At 49.3% G+C, this 22,182-nt stretch overlaps 2 protein-coding genes across 3 annotated transcripts in view; one reads left to right on the top strand and one right to left on the bottom strand.

Annotated features, from left to right (window-relative positions):
• Window positions 1-14,753, top strand: part of FANCA (FA complementation group A) — a 33,865-nt gene extending 19,112 nt beyond the window's left edge. Inside the window, exons 24-43 of the mRNA XM_065745317.1 lie at window positions 451-521; window positions 1,942-2,041; window positions 2,628-2,827; window positions 3,262-3,358; window positions 3,565-3,741; window positions 4,707-4,780; window positions 5,207-5,335; window positions 5,831-5,894; window positions 6,082-6,248; window positions 6,830-6,935; window positions 7,911-7,970; window positions 8,352-8,456; window positions 9,051-9,163; window positions 9,975-10,116; window positions 11,557-11,619; window positions 12,720-12,825; window positions 13,160-13,235; window positions 13,589-13,715; window positions 14,108-14,200; window positions 14,621-14,753. Coding sequence (XP_065601389.1) covers window positions 451-521; window positions 1,942-2,041; window positions 2,628-2,827; window positions 3,262-3,358; window positions 3,565-3,741; window positions 4,707-4,780; window positions 5,207-5,335; window positions 5,831-5,894; window positions 6,082-6,248; window positions 6,830-6,935; window positions 7,911-7,970; window positions 8,352-8,456; window positions 9,051-9,163; window positions 9,975-10,116; window positions 11,557-11,619; window positions 12,720-12,825; window positions 13,160-13,235; window positions 13,589-13,715; window positions 14,108-14,200; window positions 14,621-14,728 — 2,178 coding nt within the window. The 3' untranslated portion in view covers window positions 14,729-14,753. The remainder of the gene's footprint in view (window positions 1-450; window positions 522-1,941; window positions 2,042-2,627; window positions 2,828-3,261; window positions 3,359-3,564; window positions 3,742-4,706; window positions 4,781-5,206; window positions 5,336-5,830; window positions 5,895-6,081; window positions 6,249-6,829; window positions 6,936-7,910; window positions 7,971-8,351; window positions 8,457-9,050; window positions 9,164-9,974; window positions 10,117-11,556; window positions 11,620-12,719; window positions 12,826-13,159; window positions 13,236-13,588; window positions 13,716-14,107; window positions 14,201-14,620) is intronic.
• Window positions 14,754-14,773: 20 nt separating this feature from the next.
• Window positions 14,774-22,065, bottom strand: ZNF276 (zinc finger protein 276). Of its 2 annotated transcripts, none has more exons than XM_065745325.1 (11): window positions 21,870-22,065; window positions 20,649-20,958; window positions 20,493-20,545; window positions 19,669-20,160; window positions 18,697-18,775; window positions 17,605-17,685; window positions 17,113-17,223; window positions 16,960-17,035; window positions 16,381-16,498; window positions 16,016-16,115; window positions 14,774-15,590 (listed from the first exon to the last, which is right to left on the bottom strand). In XM_065745325.1, the coding sequence occupies exons 1-11, from the start codon at window positions 22,063-22,065 to the stop codon at window positions 15,305-15,307; spliced, it is 1,902 nt and encodes a 633-aa protein (XP_065601397.1). In that variant the 3' UTR covers window positions 14,774-15,304. The 2 variants fall into 2 exon arrangements, with proteins under 2 accessions (XP_065601397.1, XP_065601398.1); XM_065745326.1 differs by having other exon boundaries at window positions 20,649-20,955.
• Between the last annotated feature and the right edge of the window lie 117 nt (window positions 22,066-22,182).

The following is a 22,182-nucleotide window of genomic DNA, read 5'->3' as shown; positions in this document are numbered from 1 at the left end:
AGTACCATCCTGTTTGAGATGAAAAATGGTATGCTGGGTAGGTACAAATGCATCTGGATGGTACTTGTGAAAGCTTGCTTTATCTGCAGTGAGCAGGAAATACACTTCTCCTTTTGTCTACTTTGTAGTGCCCTGCAAAGATTGTGCCCTTGTTTTAACCTCCAGGAAGTCACTGGATGTCTGGTGGAGAGATCTAGAGATACATTCTGTTAGACCAAACCTGTGATGAGCTAGTGTTTCTTCACCAGACTTGCTGTATGTTGGGATTATTCCTGCTATGGCCTTAACCTTCCATCTCCTATTAGTGCCAGTGGATCTATAAAACTTAGTGAAATTTCTTTAACAGATTTGTCATGTTTTAATGTTGGGAAACATAATATATGCAGAGCACAGCTAGGTCTAGTTATCCACCTCAGCAAGGAGAAAATTGAGCAGTGTCTCTTATTCCAGGTGGTTGATCTTCTACTGACATCCTTCTGCCAAAACCTAATTGCTGCTTCCTATTTTAACCCTCCTGACAGGTAAGGTGCAATTAAAAGTGCAGGAAAATGAAAATTGATTAATACAGTGTAATTTCAGCATTTGTCCAGGGGCTGGGAGGGGCTTCTGTTTGTTCATATCCACCGTGGCAGACTGGCAATTGCGAGCTGCTTTGTTCTGAGTCGCTGTGAACTAAGAACTAATGAGCTTTGATGCATAGGAGTAAATAAAATGTGTTTCTCCTCAGTTGTTACTGATCTCTTCAGATAAGTGGCATTTGGCTCTGCTTCAACTCCACCACAGTGCATAAAAACATTCCACAAATACTGTGTGCTTTCAGCTCAGTGCTGAGGTCCGAAGCACATTCTTTTTTCTTCCTGTCCAGGAATTACTTGCTGCCATATACTGAAGATCAGGAGGAGAATGTTTGTCTGCTGATAGGGTGCTTGTATGTTTAATGATTTTGCAGATCCAGGCACCTGAGCCTTTGACCCTAATGCCATGTATGAAATGTAATAGACCTCAGTGCTACAGGCAGTACGAGCAGTATGATACACCTTCTCTCTGCCTTCTTTCTCTTCTCCCCCTTGGAACTGTCTGAGTTTGATTCTGGCCTGTGTGAGGGAGGAGAGGTAGCACACACTCTCCCCTGCTGCCCTTCTTTGAAAGGACTGTTAATGCCATCTCTTTCATGTGACAGAAGTCTGTCAGTGTTCTGATCATCATCTGAGTGGAAAAATACTCCATTGGAGAGTGCCAGTGTACTGACAGAACGCCTGGGATCCGCTGTGCTGGCAGTGCTGTGCTGGCTGGCAGCCTCTGGAGCTTTGGCATCCAGTGCATCCTTACCTCTCTTCTGCACTGTTTTGCCCTGGTGACACAGGAGTAGGTGAACCTGTTTGAAAGCCTGTATGCAAAGGAGCTGTGATGAGCAAGAGCATTCCAGAAATTCTTCTCTAAACCCAACCCCCCATCCGATATCCTGTGAAGATGGTTTGTTTCCTATCGGGATAAGCCTCCTAGGGAAGCCCCTCCCTTCCTCTGCTTTTTAAAAAGGACCTCATCATATTTACTTCTTTTTTTACTCCTCTTTTGTGTTATGTTCCTGTTTATTGCTCTGCCTCTGCTCCTCTTGTGCTCGATGTCTGAAGAAGCCATCTGTGCCCCAGGCAGTTTCCTCTCCTCCTTGATGTTGTTTCAGGACTCTTCTTTGATTACCTATTGTCAATTATTTGAGGCAGGGTACAGGTGGAGATTGTGCCTTTGTAGGGGTCCTCAGTTCAGATGCTCTAAAAATGACACTTCCCTTGAGCCTATAAAAAGAATGGTAATTATCTTGTATTTCCAGGCAAGTACGGCTCAGATTCATTGTGTTTAACCATTAAAAAGCCCCAAACACTTCCTCTGTCAGGGATAAAAAGACAAACAGTAAAATGGTCATGTGGTTTTTACCTTCTGCAGGCAGGGGCCGTGTCTCTCCTTGTTTGTGAAGATGATATGTGGACACAGGAGTCTCATACCTGCCCTCCTGGGCAGGCTCTGCCAGCTTATTTATCACCAGGTTAGTTTTCCAGACGGAAATCCTATGGTTGTAGAGTACTAAAAGTGTCCTGGCTCCATTTCCTGAGCTGCAGGGCATGTACCTGTCTGGACTGCACAGTGGAGGATCCTCACCAGCTTTCCAGCTTCCAAAGATTCTCATTTCAGAAAAATAGTCTGGGCTTGCTCTCAGGAATGTGAGCAGAATGTTTTCCTGCAGAAGTGCTGTTGTGGTATCTTAATTCATTCTGAGATAGGTTTTAACAGAAGCTAAAATAAGCCAGGTCATGAACAGAGCCAAAGAAAAACTAGAGTGCTTAATTCCCAGACTTTCACACTGAAAATGTCACTGCTCCAAGTGACTGTGTTATGGCAGTGTGTATATATATTTTCTTGCAAGTTGAATAAACAAAGGAAAAAACAAAGAAAGAACGTGTTAAATTTAACTGGTGTCTCTCAGCTGCTAGATTGTTATAATTGCACCAGATTGGTCAATGGATAGTCAGTGTTCCTCTACTTGATCAGTTGAGATTTTTCTGCTAATAGCTGTTTTGTTACAAATGAAATGCATCTATTTTTCCAGTTCTTTGCTTTCATTTGTCTTGCAGGGTCCTTCCCTGAATGATGCTCATATTTTAGGACTAGCTGCTTTTATGGTCCACTTATGTGAATCGAGATCTTTAATTCCTGAAATAGAAGCTGACTTTGGGATTTCTCAACCTGTAGCTGAAAAGGTCCTTTCCATTTCTGGGTTCTGGAGCTGCTTGCTAGTGTGCAGGACCAAGGAGTCACTTTCCTTTTGCACAAGGTGAGCTCATGCCTCCCCCATGTTCTTGCTTCCCTGTGTGATGGCTTTGGTTTGGCACAGGAGGGATGCTGGGACAGCTCCCATGTTCTTGTGGAGGATTTCCTGAGCGTATGGGGGTGTATTCACTGCATAGAGGTGCTACCCAGATTGGCTGGTGGTGGCTCCACATGACATGGCATCCTGATGACTGATGCTTGCCAAAGAAAGGAGTGGATGCTGTCAAAAGCTTCAACTTTGTCACTGGTTCTAACATTTGGACCACATTTGCATTTGGATGCACACAAATAGAAATGGTCTCAAAAGTAAGTCGGTTTTGAACATGTTGGCTAAAACCATTGTTAATGCTCAGTCTTTGCTTTGGCTTTGGACTTTCGTGATCGGGCAAAGGGATGATTGAATCCACCTGATAACTGAATTCTCTCTTTCTCCATCAGGTTCTGCACAGCAGCAGTATCTTATCTAATGTGCAAGTTTTCATCCTTTTCTCGTGATGATTTATGTGCCTTGGTTCCTTCTAGTCTTGTTCAAAAGGTAAAAGGAAAAACAAAATGATTGCTTATGAGAGAAGTCAGGTTCAGTTCAGTTTCTCACTGCAGACCCCTGTGGAACTGAGCTGTGAACATCCATCTTGGTAGCCTACCACCTTGCCATGTTGTGTATTTGCTTGTTTGGCAGCTTCATACAGAGGCTGCACGGGGCCTTTGGAAATGCACATTGTTTTACTGCTTCTGTTTCAGGTGCAGTACATCGTGCCACGGCTAAGCTTGGAAGCTCGGGGAATCACGAGCAAGGAGGACAAGGCTGACCTAGTCTGGAGTTCCCTGACAAGCTCTTCCCTAAACTACAGAAGAGCCAGCCTCTGTTTATGGAAGCAAGCACGGTTTCAAGAGCTCTTGAAAGAAAAAACATTCCAGGTATAAATCTTTCCCGTGGCTTAAGCTCACATTGGCATTCTCATTTTTCAGCTCTGCCCTTTACAATTTCCTTAGTGGTGATGAAAGCTTCACAAATGAGCTTAGTACCTGTGAAGCTGGAATGACAGCTGGGAAACGTACGTGGTCCGACATGAGCTCGGTGTTGTGTGTGGGTTTTGATGGTGATGATAAGGCAGGACTAGAAAACTGGAAATGAAGACTGTCTTGTTTACTGGCAAAACCACCAAGTTTGATGCAGTACACAGTATCAGTAAGAAAATTATCAGGAGCAGTAGAGAAAAAGCCTAACCTTCCCACTGTGTACCATCTACAAAGTGATAAGAGCCAGGTATGGTACACTTGCTGGATTTTGTGGTGCTTTATTTAAATGTCACTGTTTTCCTGAACCACTTGTGTATCATGGATTGTTTGGCTGTGATACTATGAAGCAGGTTAGCATATCAGATATTCTCTTTATACCATCCTCGCAACGTATCTGGTTTGACAGGATATTTTTTCTTAATCCAGTTCACATAAAAATCAGTTTTTCTTTGTTCAGGAGTTTGTCATATTATTACAGTAATTCCATGTGCTTTGCTAGTTTAAAGTACTGTACTGAAATCTTTTTGCACTATAACCTTTCTTTGATTCTCTGTCTCAGACTATGGTGCTTTGTTAATTTTAGCATTTGTTTCTAAAAATGTAATTTATTCTTGTATCTAGACTTTAAGGCCAGGGGCACATTCAGAGATGTCAAAGGGGTGAGCTTGTGTGTCAGTGAGGTTCTTTATAGACTTGCTTTTGGTACATTTGTAGGTTTTAGTAGGTCTTCAGGTTAGATTTTTTTGCTAAGTGAATGGTTCTGGAACTTCCTTGGCTTCGTGCCTCCAGTTTAATGTCTCTTAATCTGCACTGGATTGTGTCTGGGTGTGATCTCTTATCTAAATTGCTTTTTTTCCCTCCAGTTATCTTTCAGAGAGTGGCTGCTGTTGGAACTAGAAATGCACCCTGGAAAGGATGTTCTTTCTGCTTCAGAAAGGTAACTGCAGAGGTGTTCTCTTAAAGCAGGGCTACTTCAAGAGCCTTTCCCACTCAAATTAGGAAATCTAATGCAGGGAGATTAACGACAAAGTAAATGAGCAATGTGGGACACAAATGCCTGTCCTCTTCTAGAGGCTAAAGCAATGAATTTCGAAGCTCAGGCAGTGCTGGGGTGAGGTGTGTGTTTTAACTTGAGAAGTTCACCAATATATCCTTTAGCCTGCATATACAGTCCTTGCAAGTTATTTTTCATCAAACCTCCCTGTTCCCAGCAGCAAGAAAGAGCTCACATCTGGACATGTGGTGCTTGTGACTGTTACAGCACTTAACTTGGTGGATGAGCTTCCTTTTACAGTAAGCTTAAAAAATAATAATAATCTATTATGGCTTTTAAAGTTTCCCTATCTTCTTTTCAATATTGCAGGCAGGATTTCCATTACTGGGCTATCTATCAGTGGTATCTTCCAGCACCTTCTGCTTCTGGTGGCTGTGATGGAGACCTGGGAAAGGCATGTGCCATCATTATCAATTGCATTCTGGATTTCTTGCAAAGGTATTCTGTACCACGACTTGCATTTGTGCAGGAGCAGTGGTTCTGCTAATGACCAGGCAAACCAGGAGTTGTCAGCTTGTGTCTTTCATGGGGACATATTTTCCTGATGGAAGAGATTTCCCTTCTCACAGGTCGGGCTGCAAATGAAAGCTGGGAGGTGGCTCTGCGTGACTCACTGGTCTTTGCATAAGAATCTTGCTTTAGGTGACAGAGGTCTGGATCTGAAGTCACAGATAGAGTCCGTAGTCTGTGTGTCTCTTTTAAGTTGAGTTTGTATTCGTATTTGTTTGGCCAGACAAGTGTCAGTGCCCTCGAGGAAGTGGCTGAAGCTAGGAAATAAGGAAGGAAGGTTAGAGGAGAGTTGCTGTCTCATCTACAGCCTATTCAAATAACGTTAACGTTTGAGCTTTGTGCTTGTGTGAGGCCATCGATTTTGAGTTATGTTCTCCTTCTGGGTGAACAGGGGTAGTTACCTGCTGTGTCTCTTAATTTCAGGTTGGACCTGGGTAGTTGTGGCCACCTGAAGTCAGTCAGTCCTGATATTCTTTGCAAGCTGCAGGTGAGTTCAGTTAATACTCAGTTTTTGATGTGCATCTGTGTCCTTGAATTTGCCCAAAGATTTTTCTATTATGTCAGTATACGTAAGACTGACATTCAGTTATATTCTTTGTATCATAGAGGACTTGAGTGCAAACTAGTGTGCAGCCCTGACAAACACTGTTTTCCCCTTACCCTGCCTTGTACAGGAGATGGTTCTGGAGCTGGGATGTAGGCGAAGGCCATTTTCTGGCTGCTCAGATGCCAAGAGACATTTCCTGTTTGAGATTCTCCAGGAAAGACTGAAAGACAGAAACCATGGTTCTGCTTTGGGTGAACAGCTGTGGAGGCAGCAGGAGCTGCTGCTGCACAGAAGGTAAATGCAGACCTGAATGGCTGGGAGCACCTTAAACGAATGTGTTGTGTATTAAGCTGTGCACTTGCACAGTTGGGTAGCCTCCCTTCAGAGCCCACAGCATGTGAAAATAAATGACACTATGCATCCTGGTGGCAAATAGGCAAGGGACAGTTATTCCCAAGCACCCACATAGTTCAAATGCCTCTGTGTCCCATGCTGGGCTTGAAGTTATCCCTTTAGGTGGACTGGATTTCCAAGACCAACGCATGTTTGTGGACTCTGTTTACAGCCAGTGACACTTTAATGCCACCACCTGCATTAATCGTTCTTATATCACTTGCTGCTCTAAGATAAGAGTGAATTTCCATTTCTGAGCCATTGATAATATCTTTGAGATTGTAACTGTGTATCTTACTGAAATGCAGGTTCTTTTTTGGGCAACCAGAAAAATTCCTTGTACGGTTTCTGTCGAGATGTTTGAGATCTGTTGTGTTTGACAAACTCACAAACTGCCCCAAATATCAAAGTCACGTGCTCTGAGAGCATGGACTCAGATCTTGATGGTGGCTCTGATTTTGTTTCTCTCTTCCCTGTCTCAGGATTCTGGTGGGGCTCCCTGCATCTGCTCTGATCGTGACTTGTCAAAAAGGAAAGAAAACCATTTTGGACTGTGAAGATTTCTTTCATTATGTAAACTCAGAGCTGGTATGTGTGGTTAGCCAGATAATCCCTTCTTGACGGCGGATGCTCTTGCTAGAGACCTTAAGCTCATGCTTAGGACAGAAGCAAAGATGCAGACAACTTAACATACATCTGAATGTGGGGAATTTCATCTTATGCTCAAGATTTTCCAGCCCCTTACTGTGCAGAGGTCCCTGAGACACTGCCTAGTGTGGGGTGGCTTCTGGGTTCATTTGTTTGGAATTGCAATAGGCATTTTGTGCTAGAGAGAGAGAAGCCTCAGGAGGTAAGCAAACCTGGAGTAGAGCCAACCAGCACATCAGTGACTGCAGCCACCAGTGGTTGATCACTGACTGGCCTGGCAGTGGCTTAGCCTGCTGTGGAGCAGTGGAAGTGTCCTTTCTAGTTGTGTAGTTCTCTGGTGGTGAGTGAGTGTGTGCAGCAGCCTTGGGGATCTCTCTCTGTGGACACATCACCCTCAGATAAAGGCCTCTGCACCATCTGCTCTTCGGGTCTGTGGGCAGTGAGCTGCGTGGAGGTCTAGAAGAAAGGGGCTGAGCAAGAGCTCTTCTCCAATTTCTTTGTCACTCAACTGACTCGTGCAGTGCAGAGTGAGCTCTAGCCCAGTGTTTTCTGTAAAATAACTCGAGAAATGCTCAGAAACATCCCTGTAGCTTTCTGGGGTCTTGCAGAGCATTGTTTGTGCTCAGGATAGTTATCACTTCTATTTATTCGTCCTGATGGACAGCATTTTCAAGCCCTGAGGCACAGCCAGCTACTGCTGCTCGTTCTGAAACCCTTAATCCAAGTGCTTCTGCTGAGCACAGCGTGTGCTGTGCTGGGACTGCGAAGCTCAGTGATGACAGAGGAAAGATTTCTGTAACCCGAGCTGATAGCTGGGGTCTCCCAGGGTGATTCTGTGCCAGAGGATTCTGCTCGGAGAGAATTGTATTTCACGAATGAAGGAATGAGAAACTCCCTTTTCTCATCTTGCTGCAGAAGAACATCTGTTCCAGGGGGTATGCCCTTTCCTACGACATCACCGCCCACTTCTTCAGGGTGAGTGCTGCCTTTGTCATTCTGCTCTATTGTCCCTGCCAGCCAGAGCAGTTTCTTTACTGGGATACCTGCCTGCGTGCTATTCTTAGCAAGGAGGTGTGCCACTTGCACAGCTGTGCTGAGAATTGTTGGTGTAAACCGCAAAAAGAAGAGCAGTAGTCCAGGGGAGTGAAGCAAATTGGCAGGAGGAACGAATGGTGGTGACTAATTGTAATACAGTGCAGCAAAGCTGGTGGTGGAAAGAAGCTGTGCTGGGTGTGTGTTTCTTTTGCAGGGCCATGCTGACCCCTACAGTTATCTTTGATTAGTTAACATGTGGGTTTGGGAGGTACTTCAAAGCAGCAAACGTGTGCAGTCATCCTGTCATATATCCTCACGCAGGGCCTGCTCAGTGCCAGCTCGGACTGTGAAGAATCAGCAGAAGGGGTCAATGATGTTCTAAGATCGTGTCAGACCAGGTGTCCCATTGTGCTGCTCTCTGCAGCGGTAACTGTTCACGCTTTGTCCTTATTTTAATGTTGGATGTGTATTCAGTGTAACTTTTAACTCCATTTAAAGTAAACTGCGAAGTGAGGGGTAATTCTTAGTGCCTTTGGAATAATGCAGAGTGTTTCAGTACCCTCAGCATCTCCAGTCCCAGCTCTGGACATGCAGAAGTGGGATGGAGGAACAGAGTTTAAGAGTGAGAAGATAGGAGGGGGGTAGTAGTACATGCCAAGCAACCTGACATTCTGTAAAGCACTATTTTTTTCTCCCCATGTTACTCTTTACAAACTGTCTTACACGGGGGCAGTTGTTTTTGTTGCATCTGCTAAGTGAACATCCCCATGGCGAGCTTTGAGCTCCTTTACAACAGTGGGTCCTGCCCCATGGTACAAACTGTCACAGATGACCCACTTTGCATTTCCAAGATTTGAAACTTCTCGTGTTTATTGTGTGTGTCTGTGTACATTTTGGGCTTCTACATTAAGGGGAGAAAAAAACCTGTCTGTCATTACCTGGCAGAGGTAGCTTGCACGTACTACTGCAAACAGCTACTAAACTGCTGCTAACACTGCTGGATTCTGGCTTTCTTCCTAGCTCTGGTGGCCACAGTTGGAGCCAGTGCTGTGCTGTCAGTGGAAGAGACAATTTGGTGCTCCACTTCCAGAAGAACTGGAGAGACTGAGGGAATGCCAGTCCTCAGCAGTGGGGTGCGTATGAGGAACCTGAACGCTGATCTGCAGGCAGGAGGACCTGCTGTGATGGGCAGGCTCCCTGGAAGCCTGTTCTCTGAGACAGGCTTGGATTTCAGCAGGCAGAAAGGAAGAAATGCTAACGTGGGTTGAGGCTTGTAGGGCAGCTATATACAGATTCCTTTGTAGAGTTCAAACTCAGAATAGGTCGCTAGAATCATTTAGTCTGGCCTTCTGTGTAATATGGGTCAGAGTGTTTCACCATAAGGAAAAGAGAATCTTTTTAGAGACTGGAAGGCAGAATCCTTGTTAGACTAACACTGGAAACAGCCTTTAGTACACTGTTGAGTCATTTGTTCAATCAGCCACACCCTTCACTCCCTGGATGTGGTGGATTTCAGGTCTCCTGAAACTGCTGATTGCTCCTCAGCTGTATCCTTCCCTCTCCACATCATTCCCCTGTGGTAAATCTGCTGTCTGTTCAGCATCCTGCAGCTTTTCACCTAAAGCTGCAAATCCCATATAAGAATCCCCTTGTGGACCGTTGCAGGCAGTAAGCATTCCATAGTATCGTATAGAGGTCACTAGTTACCCACCCAACCTGTGATAAGGGAGATTTTGGGAGGCTGCTGTCTGTTGCTAGAGTTTTGGTTTTAATTTCTCCGAACAATCTCCACATAGCATTCAGCAACAGGGAGAAGGTTGGGGAGGAAAAAAATGTTTTCCCTTTGGCCCAGTCACAACCTTAAGCACTTCACCAAACTTGAATCCCTTCCTCGTTTTCAGCTGTGATTCTCTCAAACCATGGCATGCTGGTTTTGTCCCCTAGCTTCCTTTCTTCAGGACAGGTTTTCCCTTTCTCTGGCCCTCCTTGGATTTCTGCTGCCTTCCTCCATTGCACTGTTCAACAGCAGTCACAGCGTGGAAGAGAGAGAAACGCACTGAAGAGGCTGGGAACTGACACAGAGCAGGCAAGACTGGACTCATTTTAAATGTCTGCTGTTCTGCACACTTGAAAACTAGAAGTAGAATGTTCTTACCTGGAATACTGCTTCTCAGTTAAACCCTGTTGTGAAAGCTTGCTGACGGCTTGTTGGTAGAACGTAGCTGTAAATTATCAGGTGCTAAATATTTATCCTACGGGCAAAGTTGTTTAAACTTTTCACTCAGATCCTAGCTTCTCTGTGAAGTCACTGGAGATTGTTTAAAAGCCACTCTAAAAAACAGAGAGTGCTGCAGAGAGGAGAGTTCTGTCCATGTCCTACCAGGATCACTCTGACAAAGAAGCAATCCTCGTTGATCTTCATTCTGGACATTGTGTGCATTTTGAGGGCTCTGGGAAGATGTGCTGGGAATCCTAGGAACAGACTTCTGGGAGATTTTCAGTTCTGCTCCAGGAAATGCATCTGCCATTGCAGCCTCTGTGCACCTGAATTCCCTGAAGCCTTCTGCTGAGAAGGAAGTTGGGCTGCTGTTCTGGCAGCTGTGTGTGTTGATCTAGAGAAGATAGCAGGGACCAGAGCTCAGTATGGGGAATGTCTGTATAGAGAAATGCCCAGGCAAATCTTGTTTATGCAGAACCTGTGCCTTACTACTTACTCTGAAGTTATAATCCTTGGGGCAAGAGTTGTGGTAGGAGCAATTCTTGCTGTGGGATCGAATCCACCATTGTTGATACTGCACCAGATCCAAAAACTATTAATCAGAATCTGATCTCACCGAGGTGATACATGCATTTAATACAGGTGAAATAATGGCAGCTCCCACCTTAAAAATCTGCCTTAAGATAGGAGGAGGACACTGGGAAGACCTGGAGTGTAATACCTCTCTGCTGTGTGTGTGCGTGCAGTCCTGCTGTGCTGTCTGGCTCTGTCCCCTCCCTTCTCAGAGGGCAAAAGGAAAAGAAAGGAGGTTCAGTTTTACAACTCAATGGGTGACACAAATAAAAGTGTTACTTTAACTTTCCAGGGCCACAAAACTACTTTGGTAGGGATCCAGAAAAGCAGAGACATGTGGCAGGACAGGATCACAGGGCTCTTTCTGAGGTGGGAAGCTGCACAGCATCTCCTGGTGGCATGCAGGCTGTGGGCTAGGATTAGTTCTCTTCCAGATTTACACTTGGGGTAGCTCACTTAGCTTTTCCCTGTATCTGGGAGAACGTGCCATTTTTGGTCTGATTTACTTGCTTTCATGTGGGGTTTCACCTGAGAAGCAGTGAACCAAGTCAGGCCCCAGTCTGTCTTGAAACATGCTGACTTTACCTGGTGACATCTCAAAGTGCTTTATAGTTCATCTGTGTCCATCCTGGGAATGCTGAATTTCACTTGGTGAAACATTATTTCCTGACTGGAAAGTGTGAGTTCTGAGTCATCACGCAGATACAACTAACAGACACTCTCTTTTCCTTGCAGTTTCTTGTTTCTCTGCTGTTCTTCTCACTCATGGATTTAATCTCAGCAAAAATAGCAGCAAAGGTAAATTCAGCCTTTAGGGGATTCTCATGACACTAAATACATCTGATCAGCTTGGTTTGCTGCCTAAAAATGCTTTGTACGATACTCTGAAGGCTGGTAGCTTGCTCTGCCAGAAGGAAGGGATCTGCAGCAGCCCAGACAGAGCCTGCTGAAAGCCCTTCTGTTCATATCAGATGGAAAGTGTGTTTTCCTGCCTGATGTTATCTTCCCTTTCTCTACAGTAGCTTTCCTTTCTCTTCCTGAACAGCTTACTGTTGTCAGTTCCCTGCTCGTGCTTCACACCTCCCAGGTAGTGCTGGAATCTCATATCTATGTCTTGGTTTCTGTGAATTTCACCTTTGTTGTGAGACGCTTTTCCCCATTTCCCCAGTCTGGATCTGCAGCAAGGAGAAACATGGATGTCCTAATGATTTAGTGCTGTAAAAAGGAAGAGCAAAGACAAGAAGTCTCTTTCAGCAGCTCTTACCCTAAGCATTCTCCTGCCTATGAATGTGTGTTTCTGTCCCTTTTGCAGTCTTCTCCACTTTGAAGTGCAACCGTTTGTGTCATCAGCTAACAGATTGGATCAGGGAGCAGGCTCAAGTTAAAAATAATCACTTGGCCTCAGCCTTTCTCTGGGGGAGTGGAGGAAGTCACTGAGAAAAGAAATATCTTGAGCAAACAGATCTGGGAGGTTGTTCCAAGAAAAATGAGTAATGCAAGAAAGCTCTCAACTGTCACTAGAGGGGTTAGAGGGGGGAAGTTGGCTCCGGGGAACAGGGTGGGGTAGATGCAGAATGTAGGGTGCCTCTCCAGGGCAAAGCTGGGAAGCATGCTGGTGACAAGCTGGTTGCTCATCAATACTACATCCTCTGCTTTTGCAAATCGTGCTCAAGGGAGCTGTGCTGCCACTTGGTTTGTGCTGCTGCAGCCTCCTGCACTGCAGAAGTGCCTGACTGCCCAGGGAGGAGCCCAGGCTCCGGGTGGGGAGAAAGGCTTGGGCTCAATTCACAGATGTCTTCTATTAAAGCATTTCACGTGCATCATCTCTTACTGAAACTTTTATGCTTCGATATAATTAAAACCTAAGAGAAACTCGACCTGTCCTTTCTGACACCCAGGAAGGTGTGGATTTTCAGACATCTCTGGAATGGTCCCTGGAGATCTTGCAGTGCCTGGAAGAGAGGGACATGTCCTGGCCACTCCTCTTCCAGTCAGCAGAAGAAGGTGAGCGAGTCTTCCTCCAAGGGGTGAGAGGTTTAGAGCCAGCCAGTAATGCTCTGTCTCTTTGATTAATGAACGTGCTTGTAAGAAGGAACCCTGGTGCCTTAGTGAGCTGCATGGAAAAAAACATATTCAGCGAAAGCTGCTTCTGCTCCTCAGTATGGAGACCTGGCTGGTAATTAGGAGCCTAATTCCTAAGAGGGAACAGCTTCCTTCTCCCAGGGTCACTGCACCCAGCGTTAGGATTTATTGCACGCTGGGAAGAAGCTGTGCACACCCTTCATTAAGTAGCAGAGGACCACTGGAGGTACTTAATGCTTTTCTCTGACTATTGCAGGCTCTGGAAAATACCGTGTCCTGCACAGGGCAGCCTCGGACCGTCACAGCCTCCTCATGCCTGTTGCTTTCTACAGGTACTGCCCTGCTGGTTTCAGGAGGAAGATTTGTGGGGGAGGTTGTGTTTGGTGACTGCAGCTGGCCTGCTGCTGAGCCAGGCTCTTGTGTTAGCCGTGCTGGGGAGAATACTGCATCACAGCAGGACTGCTGTTTAAGAGCCCCTGTGTCCTGTGCTAGAAGTTTCCCTTCATCTCTGTGCTTCTAACAGAAGTGCCCCTGGCTGCCTTCTCACATGGTAGCCCTGCACAAAATGGGACCTGTAGGATGAGTGGTGGCAGGAGCTCTAGCTGTATTTGCCCTGTGTCTTTCTGTTTGAGCCTAACATGGCACCAGCACCGACTAGCTGGTGTGTGTGTGTGATTTCCCACAGCCTTACCCCTGGCTTTCACCACAAGCTGCTCACCAGAGAGCACTTGTTCCTTTACGTGGCGCTCAGTCTCTACATCCAGCTGCTTCAGCTCTTCGTGGAAGGGAAAGATCTGCCCCAGCCTGATCAGGTAGGACAAGGCCCAGGCCCCATGGGTGAAGCTCAGTCTCTTTTTTCTCCTAACTCTGAATGGTATTTGTGATCCAATCCTGACACCACTTGCAGCATCCCTCTGTACAGAGTAGTGGTATCCTGTGGAGCTGCATTTGCAGGCACGCAGCTCGCTCACAGCTTGAGGCAGAGAGAAGCCTGCAGGTGCTGGTGCCTGAAACCCAAGATGTCTCACTGCTGTCTTGCACGGGTCGTTAGGATGAATGTGGCCATCGATTGAGAGATCTGCTCAACTTGTGGCTACACCACAGCTACAGCATAACGGTTCCTGTTCCCGTTCAGGAGGCAGGGACTGAGACAGGGTGTCAGTGCTCTGGGCTTTGATCTGCCTTGTGTCTTTGAGTTCTTCAGGTGGATCCCTTACAAGTGATCTCTGCAGCCCGTCGCTTCCTCCTCACTGCAATTCCACGCTGCCCTGCCAAGAGCTTTGCAAACACAGGACTGGTACGTTGAGTGTTTCCTCTCCTATTGCTCTGAGCTGCCTGCTCATCACCTGGCAGCAGTGCCTTTCTGTAACACTGAAGTGGTGGAGGACCCCTGCTGTTCAGCGGGTGCTATAGCCACAGCTGTCCTCCCCCCACTGCTGCAGGCTCCATCTTTCTCAGCAACATTAACCATTACTCTTCCACGCAGTCTTGCACCCACTGCTTAATGCTTAGTCTTAGGGAAAATATCAAGCACAGTTAAGTGACGGGTGCTGAACTTCACCCCCTCACCGTGCTGTCTGCCAGGAGCCCCTTATTTCTGCCTGAGCTGGCATCAGCATCTCTTCCTCCTTCTGAGAGGCAGCAAAACGATCTGGTGTTGCTGCAACTTGCTTTGAGGAAACGGGAGCAGGTTTAATGCCACTTACTCTCTCCCCAGTTACTGGAGGCGTGTGAAAAACTTGACCCAGAGGTGGGAGCTGCCCTCCAGCACTTCTCCCAGCCTGCTGCACCCATGGAGGTGGACGAAGAGCTGTTCCTGCTCTGAGTGACAGTGGCACCGCTGCAGGAGGGCAGGCTGAGCACAACACACTGCCTGCAGGTGGAGGGAAAGACACCCCGCTACCTTTCCCACTAGTGCTGTTTTTTCCAATTACTTTGTAAATAATTTATTACAAGCATAACCATGAAGCTCTTATTACAATAAGAAGTAGGTTACAAACTTCAGTTTAGACTTGCTTTGGGTTGTTTTTTTTTCTTCCAAAACAAAATGCCTGCTTTAAGTTGCTCTGCTGTCATACGTACCCTTCCAGCCACCCGAGGGCAGTTGTGAACAGGCAGCAGCTTGTGCAGGGTGGGAACAGTTGTGGGCCAACTTTGTTTCTACAACTGTGTGCGGAGGGAGAAGGGGGACAACAAAGGGGTGCTGCCAAACATCCACTCCCCTTGGATTAGACAGACTGAGTACAACACTGCTGAATCAGACGTGAGCATGGAGAATCACAGCATAACAAGCTTTTTCTGAGCAAGCTGAAGCTAATTCCATTGAGTTCTTTGGAGACTAAAACGTAGATTAAAAATCTCCACTCTGCCACGTGATTTCTATGGAGCTTCCCCGTCCCCATCAGGTGGGCTCTTGCTGTGCAGTCACTTCTGGCTTTACTGCCTGGCTTTCTGAAGTCCCTGATGTATTCAGGAGGAGAACGGGCTCTGACTCCAGGGGCTTGGTTTTGTCCTGAGTCTGGGTCAGAGGATGCACCATAGACATGTGGACGTTGAGGTTATGGGCCTTCTCAAAGCGTTTCCCACACTGGTCGCAGGCAAACTCCAGCTCTGTCTCTGCTTTGTGTTTGGTCATGTGGTACTTGAGTGATGCTCGCTGCCTGCACTGGAAGCCACAGATTTCACACCTGCAAGGCAAAGCATGGGCTCAGCACCCAGCCCAGAGCCACAGCCTGAGCCCAGGCTGTTTGTCACAGTGACTAAGCCCACATTTGCCTGCGCTGAATAGGAGGCAGGAGCTGCAAGAGAAGAATGCTGCAGCCTTCAGCAGCTGGCTTGAAGCACCTCCTGCAACCACCCAAGTCAGGGAACATCATTATCCTCAGGTCTGTGGCTCATTGCTTGTAGCTGAACACTGAAGAACAGGCCTAGAAGGGGCAAGACTTGCTCAGCAAAGGGAAGCTCTGGAGCTGGGACACGCACTGGAGAAGCGGGTAAATATTTCAAGTGTCACAGAATTACACTGCACTAAGGACAGTAAGAGCTGAGCAGAACTTCCTGGCTCCTCCCGTGCACTTTCTTAGCTATGAAGACACGATGAGGTAACACTTACTGGAGAGGCTTTGCTCCTGAGTGCCTCATCTGATGGACTGAGAGGTGTTTGCGCTGCTTAAAGGTCTGCCCACATTCATCACAGATATAGTTGCGTACCTCTGCAATGGAAGGGAGGAAAGGTTCACCAACTGAGGTCATTTCTTAGCACGTGAAACACACTAGCAGCTGTCCATGGTTCCTAGAGGAGCCCGAGTTCCTCGTCCTGCCTCAAGTCCCATGCAGGAAGGCATGTTGCAGGCTTGTGCATTGGGAAGACAGTTCTGCAGCCCCCCAGAGCCTTGCTATGGCACCTACACACCTTGTACAGTGAGTTACTTCATATCACACCCCTCCTCAGCTGCAAGGAGAGCTGTGGAGACACACCTGTGTGGATGAGCTTCACGTGGCGCTGCAGGTACCGGTCGATCATGAACACCTTGTTGCAGCCTGGATGAGGACAGGGCCTCTCCCGAACTTCTTCATGATGCTCTTTGATGTGTTTCTGAAAAGAAAGGATGAGGCTTCTAACTGCTGGTCAACAAGCACAGCCTGAGGCTGTGTTTTCTCCACAGAGAAGAAATTGGAGCCCACAATAAACGAGACATCCATCTTGGCAGCCTCACACACCAGCACTGTTCCACTGTGAAAAAAGCAGTCCTGCACCCAAACCCATCCCTGGCAGCGGGGACTTCACAGGACACAGCAGAACTCATTGCCAGGGCTGCTGCCAAGCCCCTGGCTGGCTTCCAGAACAGAAGAAGCACGTTCAGACACAGCAGCAACTTTTGCTTTTGGAAGCCCAGAAGGCAGCCAGGGATGCTGGACAGACTGCCTGGGTGAATCACTACACTGAGCACTCCCCTTAGAGCCAGCCAGGTCTGTCACAGATCCTCCTCTCGTACAGAAACTGTTCAGTAATACTCAGAGCTGCAGGTTTCAGGAAGGAACAAAACCTGAACTTACCTTCATGCCATCTGCCCCCCTGTAGACAGCTGTGCAGCCCTGGTAAGGACACTTGTAAATGGTGGGCAGCTCCTCCCTGCAAAGCAGAGGTTTGCTGTGAGCCAGGGGCTGAGAGCTGGGGCAGCAGCCTTGCCACACACTGCTCCTTATTACCTTTCACATTTGATTTTTTTTTTCCAGCCTGGTTTTGGCCCTGGCTTCTTCCTTACTTTGGGCTCTTTTGTTTTCTTCGCTTCTTTGCTGTCACTTTTCTTGTTAGAAACCCTCCAGGAAGAAAGAAGGACACTTGTTTAATAACTGATGAAAATTCAAGATCTCCTGCCTAATTGTCCCTGAACGTTACGCCAGGTGTGGGGGCTTAGCCCTGGCAACAACAGGAGCATGCTGCCAAATGCAAGCAAGCCACGGTGCCATACTGAGTGCTGGGCCTGGGGAAGAGAAACATGGCCTCACTTTAACTCTGTGAGCAACCTGAGGAACACACATTCTGGGCACTGGGGCAGAAAGGCAGGAGTGTGGGAGAACTGAGGGCACGCAGGAAAATGAGCCTGCCCAGCTGAGCCCACCCTGCCCCCAGGGAAGCAGAGGTGTGTGCCAGCCCTCCTGCTCAGCTCACCATGCAGCACGGAGGGGAAAGCCCCTTACTTTTTCTCAGGGTAAGGCTCAAAGGAATCATCTGAAGATTGCACGTTTCTCTTCTCATTTTCATCGTCGCTCAGGAAGTCTCTGAGAAAGAGAGAAGATGCCCTTTACCAACACAGGACTCGGCTGACACTCCAGCAGCAGCAGTAACACGTTCTTCATTTCCAGCACGTTTATCTTCCCCACAGAACAGCAACTGAGGCTCCACGTGTTCTCCTCCCCCACAACCTCCCCAGACAAATGCAGCCCTCAAAAGCAATAAATAGCAGAGTCCTTTTAGGACTAGATCTCTGTAAGAATCACTGAACCACCATCAGGAGAAGAAAAATGGCTGTTTCTGTGAGGGTGTGATGTTGTAACTGCTTCCTATGCTAAGAAGAATCATTTTATGGAGCAAGAGTGTAATACAAATGCCTGGCACAGGTTAATTGAGCTGCAGGTCATTCAGTATTTCCTCATGTGAAGCAACCACATCTTTTTGTTTGCTTTTAAATCCCAAGCTACACAAGAAGCAGTTAATCCTGAAGCCAGGGAACAGGCAGCAGGTCCACGTGGTGCTTTTAGTGCGACAGCAGACAGATCCATCCAACACACCAAAGGAAGTTTGCACTCGGCCCCTCTGTACCTGCTGCAATACCTGGATTTGGAGGGCTCAGCCAAACCTCAGATCAGAACAACCACTTAAGCTGCCCACACCCCACTCGGGCTTCCTGCACTTTCCCTGTGTGCAAATGGGGCGATTTCAGAGCATCAGCTCCTGCCTGCAAGCCCACACCACCACTCAGAGACACAGAGGGGAACCAGCACTACCAGCAGCCAGCCTGGAGCAGCAGCCCACGCTGCCCTGGCACAGCCACTGCCATCCCAGAGCATGGGGCAGTGCGCAGCCAGCCGTGCTGGCATGAGCCACCAGACAGCACACACGTGTGCAGCCCTTGTGGCAGAGGGAAGGAGCTGAGTGCTACCACCATGGCTGCAGAGGAAGCACCCTGCAGCTCAGTGCCAGCTCAGGGCTGCTCGTGGAGAAGCTCTCCACGGTCATTTCACACTCGCAAAGAAGACATTAAGGCTATTTTAAACCCACTCTTCTCTCACCCCTCAGAAAGGTCACTGAACTCGTCTTTTACCCGCTCATCCGACGTTGGAGACAGAACCTGCTTCCCACTCAACTGTCCTAGGAAACGAAGGAGAACAAGGTACATTACTGGGAAAAGCAGTGACAAGAAGCTGGAGACAGCTGTTGAGAAGGCACCCACTTAACTTGTGATGGCTCATACTGCAAAGAAGATGTGTTCCAAGACAAGTTAACGATTCTTCAAACCAAACTCAATGCCTTGCGAGCTCTGGGAGCAGAGAGCCTTCACCCTGCAGCTCCCACATGCATCTTTTGGTTTCCCAGTCACAACTGCTCTGCAGGCAGAAGACTCATTCCCCAGCGAGTTACAACTACCTTTTCTCTTTCCAGCACCTGTGCGGCTGCCAGAGCTAAACAGATCCCAACTTCTCCAACTCAAAATCAGTGTTAAGCTCCAAATGTAAAAAGAGAGAAAAATGCAGCAGCAAACCTGTATTAAGGCAGCTCAAGAGCGAGGCTGCCTGTGCAGGCAGAAGCACCTCCTGGGCCTTACACTGCCCTGTAGTCACAGTGGGGTGTGGAAACACCCCCCACACTGACACACACACAGGGTTTGGACTGATCCCAAATAACCACCTGGCAAACAAAGAACTGGGGACTGCTCTGCACCTCTCAACTGGTGTGTGTCCCCAGGTGAGAGCAGGGCCACGTGGTCCTGAACAGCCACATCTCACCACTTCATCAAAAAGGAAAATGACGTGCAAAGGCAAGGAGAGCAGCTTGGCTGCACAACAGCAGGCCCGACTAAAGCCTCCCATCCCCCTTCCCTCTGCAAGATCACAGCCAATGCTCTGGACAACCAGAACTCCTGAGCCACAGTTCAAGTATCCTCATCAGTCCCCAAGGAGGGCCACCCAGGCCCAGCAGTGCTCCCTGGGCAGATCTCTGCCTTACCCAGAGGCCTGGGGGAGATCAGAAGGCAAATCCCTTACCTGTGGCACTGCTCGGTGGTGACACGGGCTGGGGCAGGGCTTTCTCCTGCAATGAGGCTGTGCTGTCCAGCTGAGAATGAGATGAATCCCTGTTCTGTGACGGCTCATTCTCCAACTTCAGTGGCACTGATGTGGTCCCTTTGTTTGCAGGCTGCTGACAAGGCGTTGTCCTTACTGGAGCATGCTGGGGTTTGGGAGCAGACACGGCCTCGACGTTGTCTGCCCCGTTGTCCGTCAAGCGCTGTGCCATGCTCTTGTTCCACTCCCGTTTGACAGCCAAGGCATTGTCAACAAGCAGTGTACTACAGTCAGAATCCGTGTCCATGACGTAGTCGTGCCCATCCCCGCAGCCCCACACGGCACGGATGATCCCACAGTACTCAGAGGACAGCACGCTCTGCAGGCTCGGCACCGACTGGCAGCCCCCAGCGTGTGTGTGTGCCCACGTCACCAGGCTGTGCAGGCACTGGGGGCTGGAGGTGATCAGGTCCACTGTTGGAAGGGGAGAACAGCAGGCACAGGGTCAGTGGCTGCAGAGCCATTCCTCCTGCACACCTGGACGGAGGTGGGTGGCAGCAGGCAGGGGAGGCACCCTACAGAGCGTGGCCTGCAGTGTTTCCCAGGTATCAAATGATCAAACTGCTGTTGATGGGACAGCTGGAAGCACATTCTGACAGCTCCAGTGTGTGACAGCAGCTGGCTCGGGCTGCTGCTGCCACCCCAAAGCTGCTCTTTGCATCCCCATGTACACCAGAACCACCCTGCCCTGACAACCAACCCTTCTCTGCTGGACAAAGGAGGCAGCTCCACGAGCAGCTACTCACCCAGACACGAGGCACCTCCTTCCACGCCAGGCTGGGTCGGGGCTGCACCGCTCCTGCAAAAGCCAGAACAGCACTGGTAGCATTAGGGGGACCATACTGAACACGAAGAGATTCACTGCTCCCAATAACTGCCAGGAGCACAGAGATGCAACGTACTTTCCTTTCGCCTTGACGTGGCCTGTGGGAGACGCGTTCACCCTCTGAATGAACGTCCTGAGGACGCTGCGGCACTTGTAGAACTGGGCATGGCATTTCTTGCACACGAACTGGGGCAGCGCGGGGTCCTGGCGCACCGCCACCCCCACCAGGAGCTGGAAGTCTGTGAAGAAGACCTGATCCACGCGGCGCTGCTTCTCTGAGTTCTCCCCCATCACGGGGACCTTCCCAAAGGCGTTGCGCAGGCTCCTGGAGGAGAACTTCCCGTGGCAGAGGCGACAGTACCCAGTGCTCAGGGCTCTGCCAACTCCTGCAAGAGAAGGACTGGATGCAGCTGCTTGGTGCCTGCTGCGGGAGCGTGCAGCCAGCTGTGGCCCAAGAGCTGGAAGACAACGTGCCCAGCCCTCGACCCAAGCCAGCACGCTGCCTCTGAAACGTTGACTTTGGCACCAGCACAGGACAGCCAGGAGGAAGGAGACCTCTGTGAGCCGTGGCAGAGCAGGGGCTCCACACCCCCACCCACAAACCAGTGACATCCCTGCTCTGCACCTCTGGGCAGCTGTTCCAGTCCTGACTCCGGTGTTCTCAAGGCTCTCACACGCCCATGCTTCCACCAACACTGTCCTCCAGCTGAAGTTGTTCTTTTCCCTCTCTGTTGATTATCTCCAAAGTATCAATAGCCAGCAGCCATGACCCTCAACGAGTCAGAGCCTCCATAGAGCTGGGCTGCACTGCTCCCATCACCCTAACGGTCCCACAGCCACACACAGAGCACCAAGTGGGAGCTGCTTCCCCAGGGACGGAGCGGCTGCTGCCCCAGAGCAAAGAAAGATGCCACAAACCCTGCTCTAAGGGCACTCACCGTGTGCTTCCCCCACGGCAGCTGCTGCGCGGGCACTCCCAGCTGCCACAGCCCTCATCTCCTTCCTCACAACGACACACACAGCTACCCAGCCCCAGGGACCGCTCGTGGGCACAGCAGAGGTAAGCCCCACGGGCGTCCCTTCCCCTAGCGTGCTTCCAACGCTTTTCTCCCCAGCGCCGTCCCTGCTCCCGCTTTAAGCCCCTGACCACAGCCGGAGCGGGGCTGAGGCCTTCAGCTCTGCTCCCTATGACCCCGCACACGGGAGCTCCGTGCCGCCCGAGGTCCTCGCCGCCTCCGTACCCCCACCGCCCCGAATCCCCCCCACCCTGGGGGCCCAGTCCCGCCCAAGCTCTCACCTGCCTCCGCCGCCGCCCCGCCGGGCCGTGCCCAAGCGGAGTCCTCCGCCGCCACCGGGGCCCACCCCGCGGTCGGTTCGGGCCCGGCCTCCCCCTCCGCAGCACCCCTGGCCGCGGGCCGCCTGCGGGGCTCGGGGGAGGCCGCACCGGGGCCGCCCGCGGCCGCCAGGAACCGCCCGCGCCGATCGCGCTTCATCGCCGCTCCCGCGGGTCCGGAGCGCCGCGCCCGCCTCTCACAGCGCCCCCAGGCGGGCCGGAAGACCCCGAGCTGCACTTCCGGCGCGTACCGTCCGTTATGAAGTCCGTTCGGAAA

Source organism: Cyrtonyx montezumae, unplaced genomic scaffold (genome assembly GCF_038088225.1).
Source record: "Cyrtonyx montezumae isolate F1298 unplaced genomic scaffold, pur_monq_1.0 scaffold_35, whole genome shotgun sequence".
NCBI classification, from domain to species: domain Eukaryota; kingdom Metazoa; phylum Chordata; class Aves; order Galliformes; family Odontophoridae; genus Cyrtonyx; species Cyrtonyx montezumae.
The sequence above is the reverse complement of the archived record's forward strand: the minus strand, read 5'-3'. Positions and strand labels throughout refer to the sequence as shown.

Bases quoted from the DNA above. Each gene is read 5' to 3' on its own strand.
- ZNF276 (XM_065745325.1), bottom strand. From the start codon at position 22,065: ATGAAGCGCGATCGGCGCGGGCGGTTCCTGGCGGCCGCGGGCGGCCCC. The intron at 20,161-20,492 runs GTGAGTAGCTGC...CCCTTCCAACAG, and splicing joins AGGAGGTGCCTCGTGTCTGG to TGGACCTGATCACCTCCAGC. The intron at 17,224-17,604 runs GTAAGGGGCTTT...TTCTTCCTGGAG, and splicing joins GAGCCTTACCCTGAGAAAAA to GGTTTCTAACAAGAAAAGTG.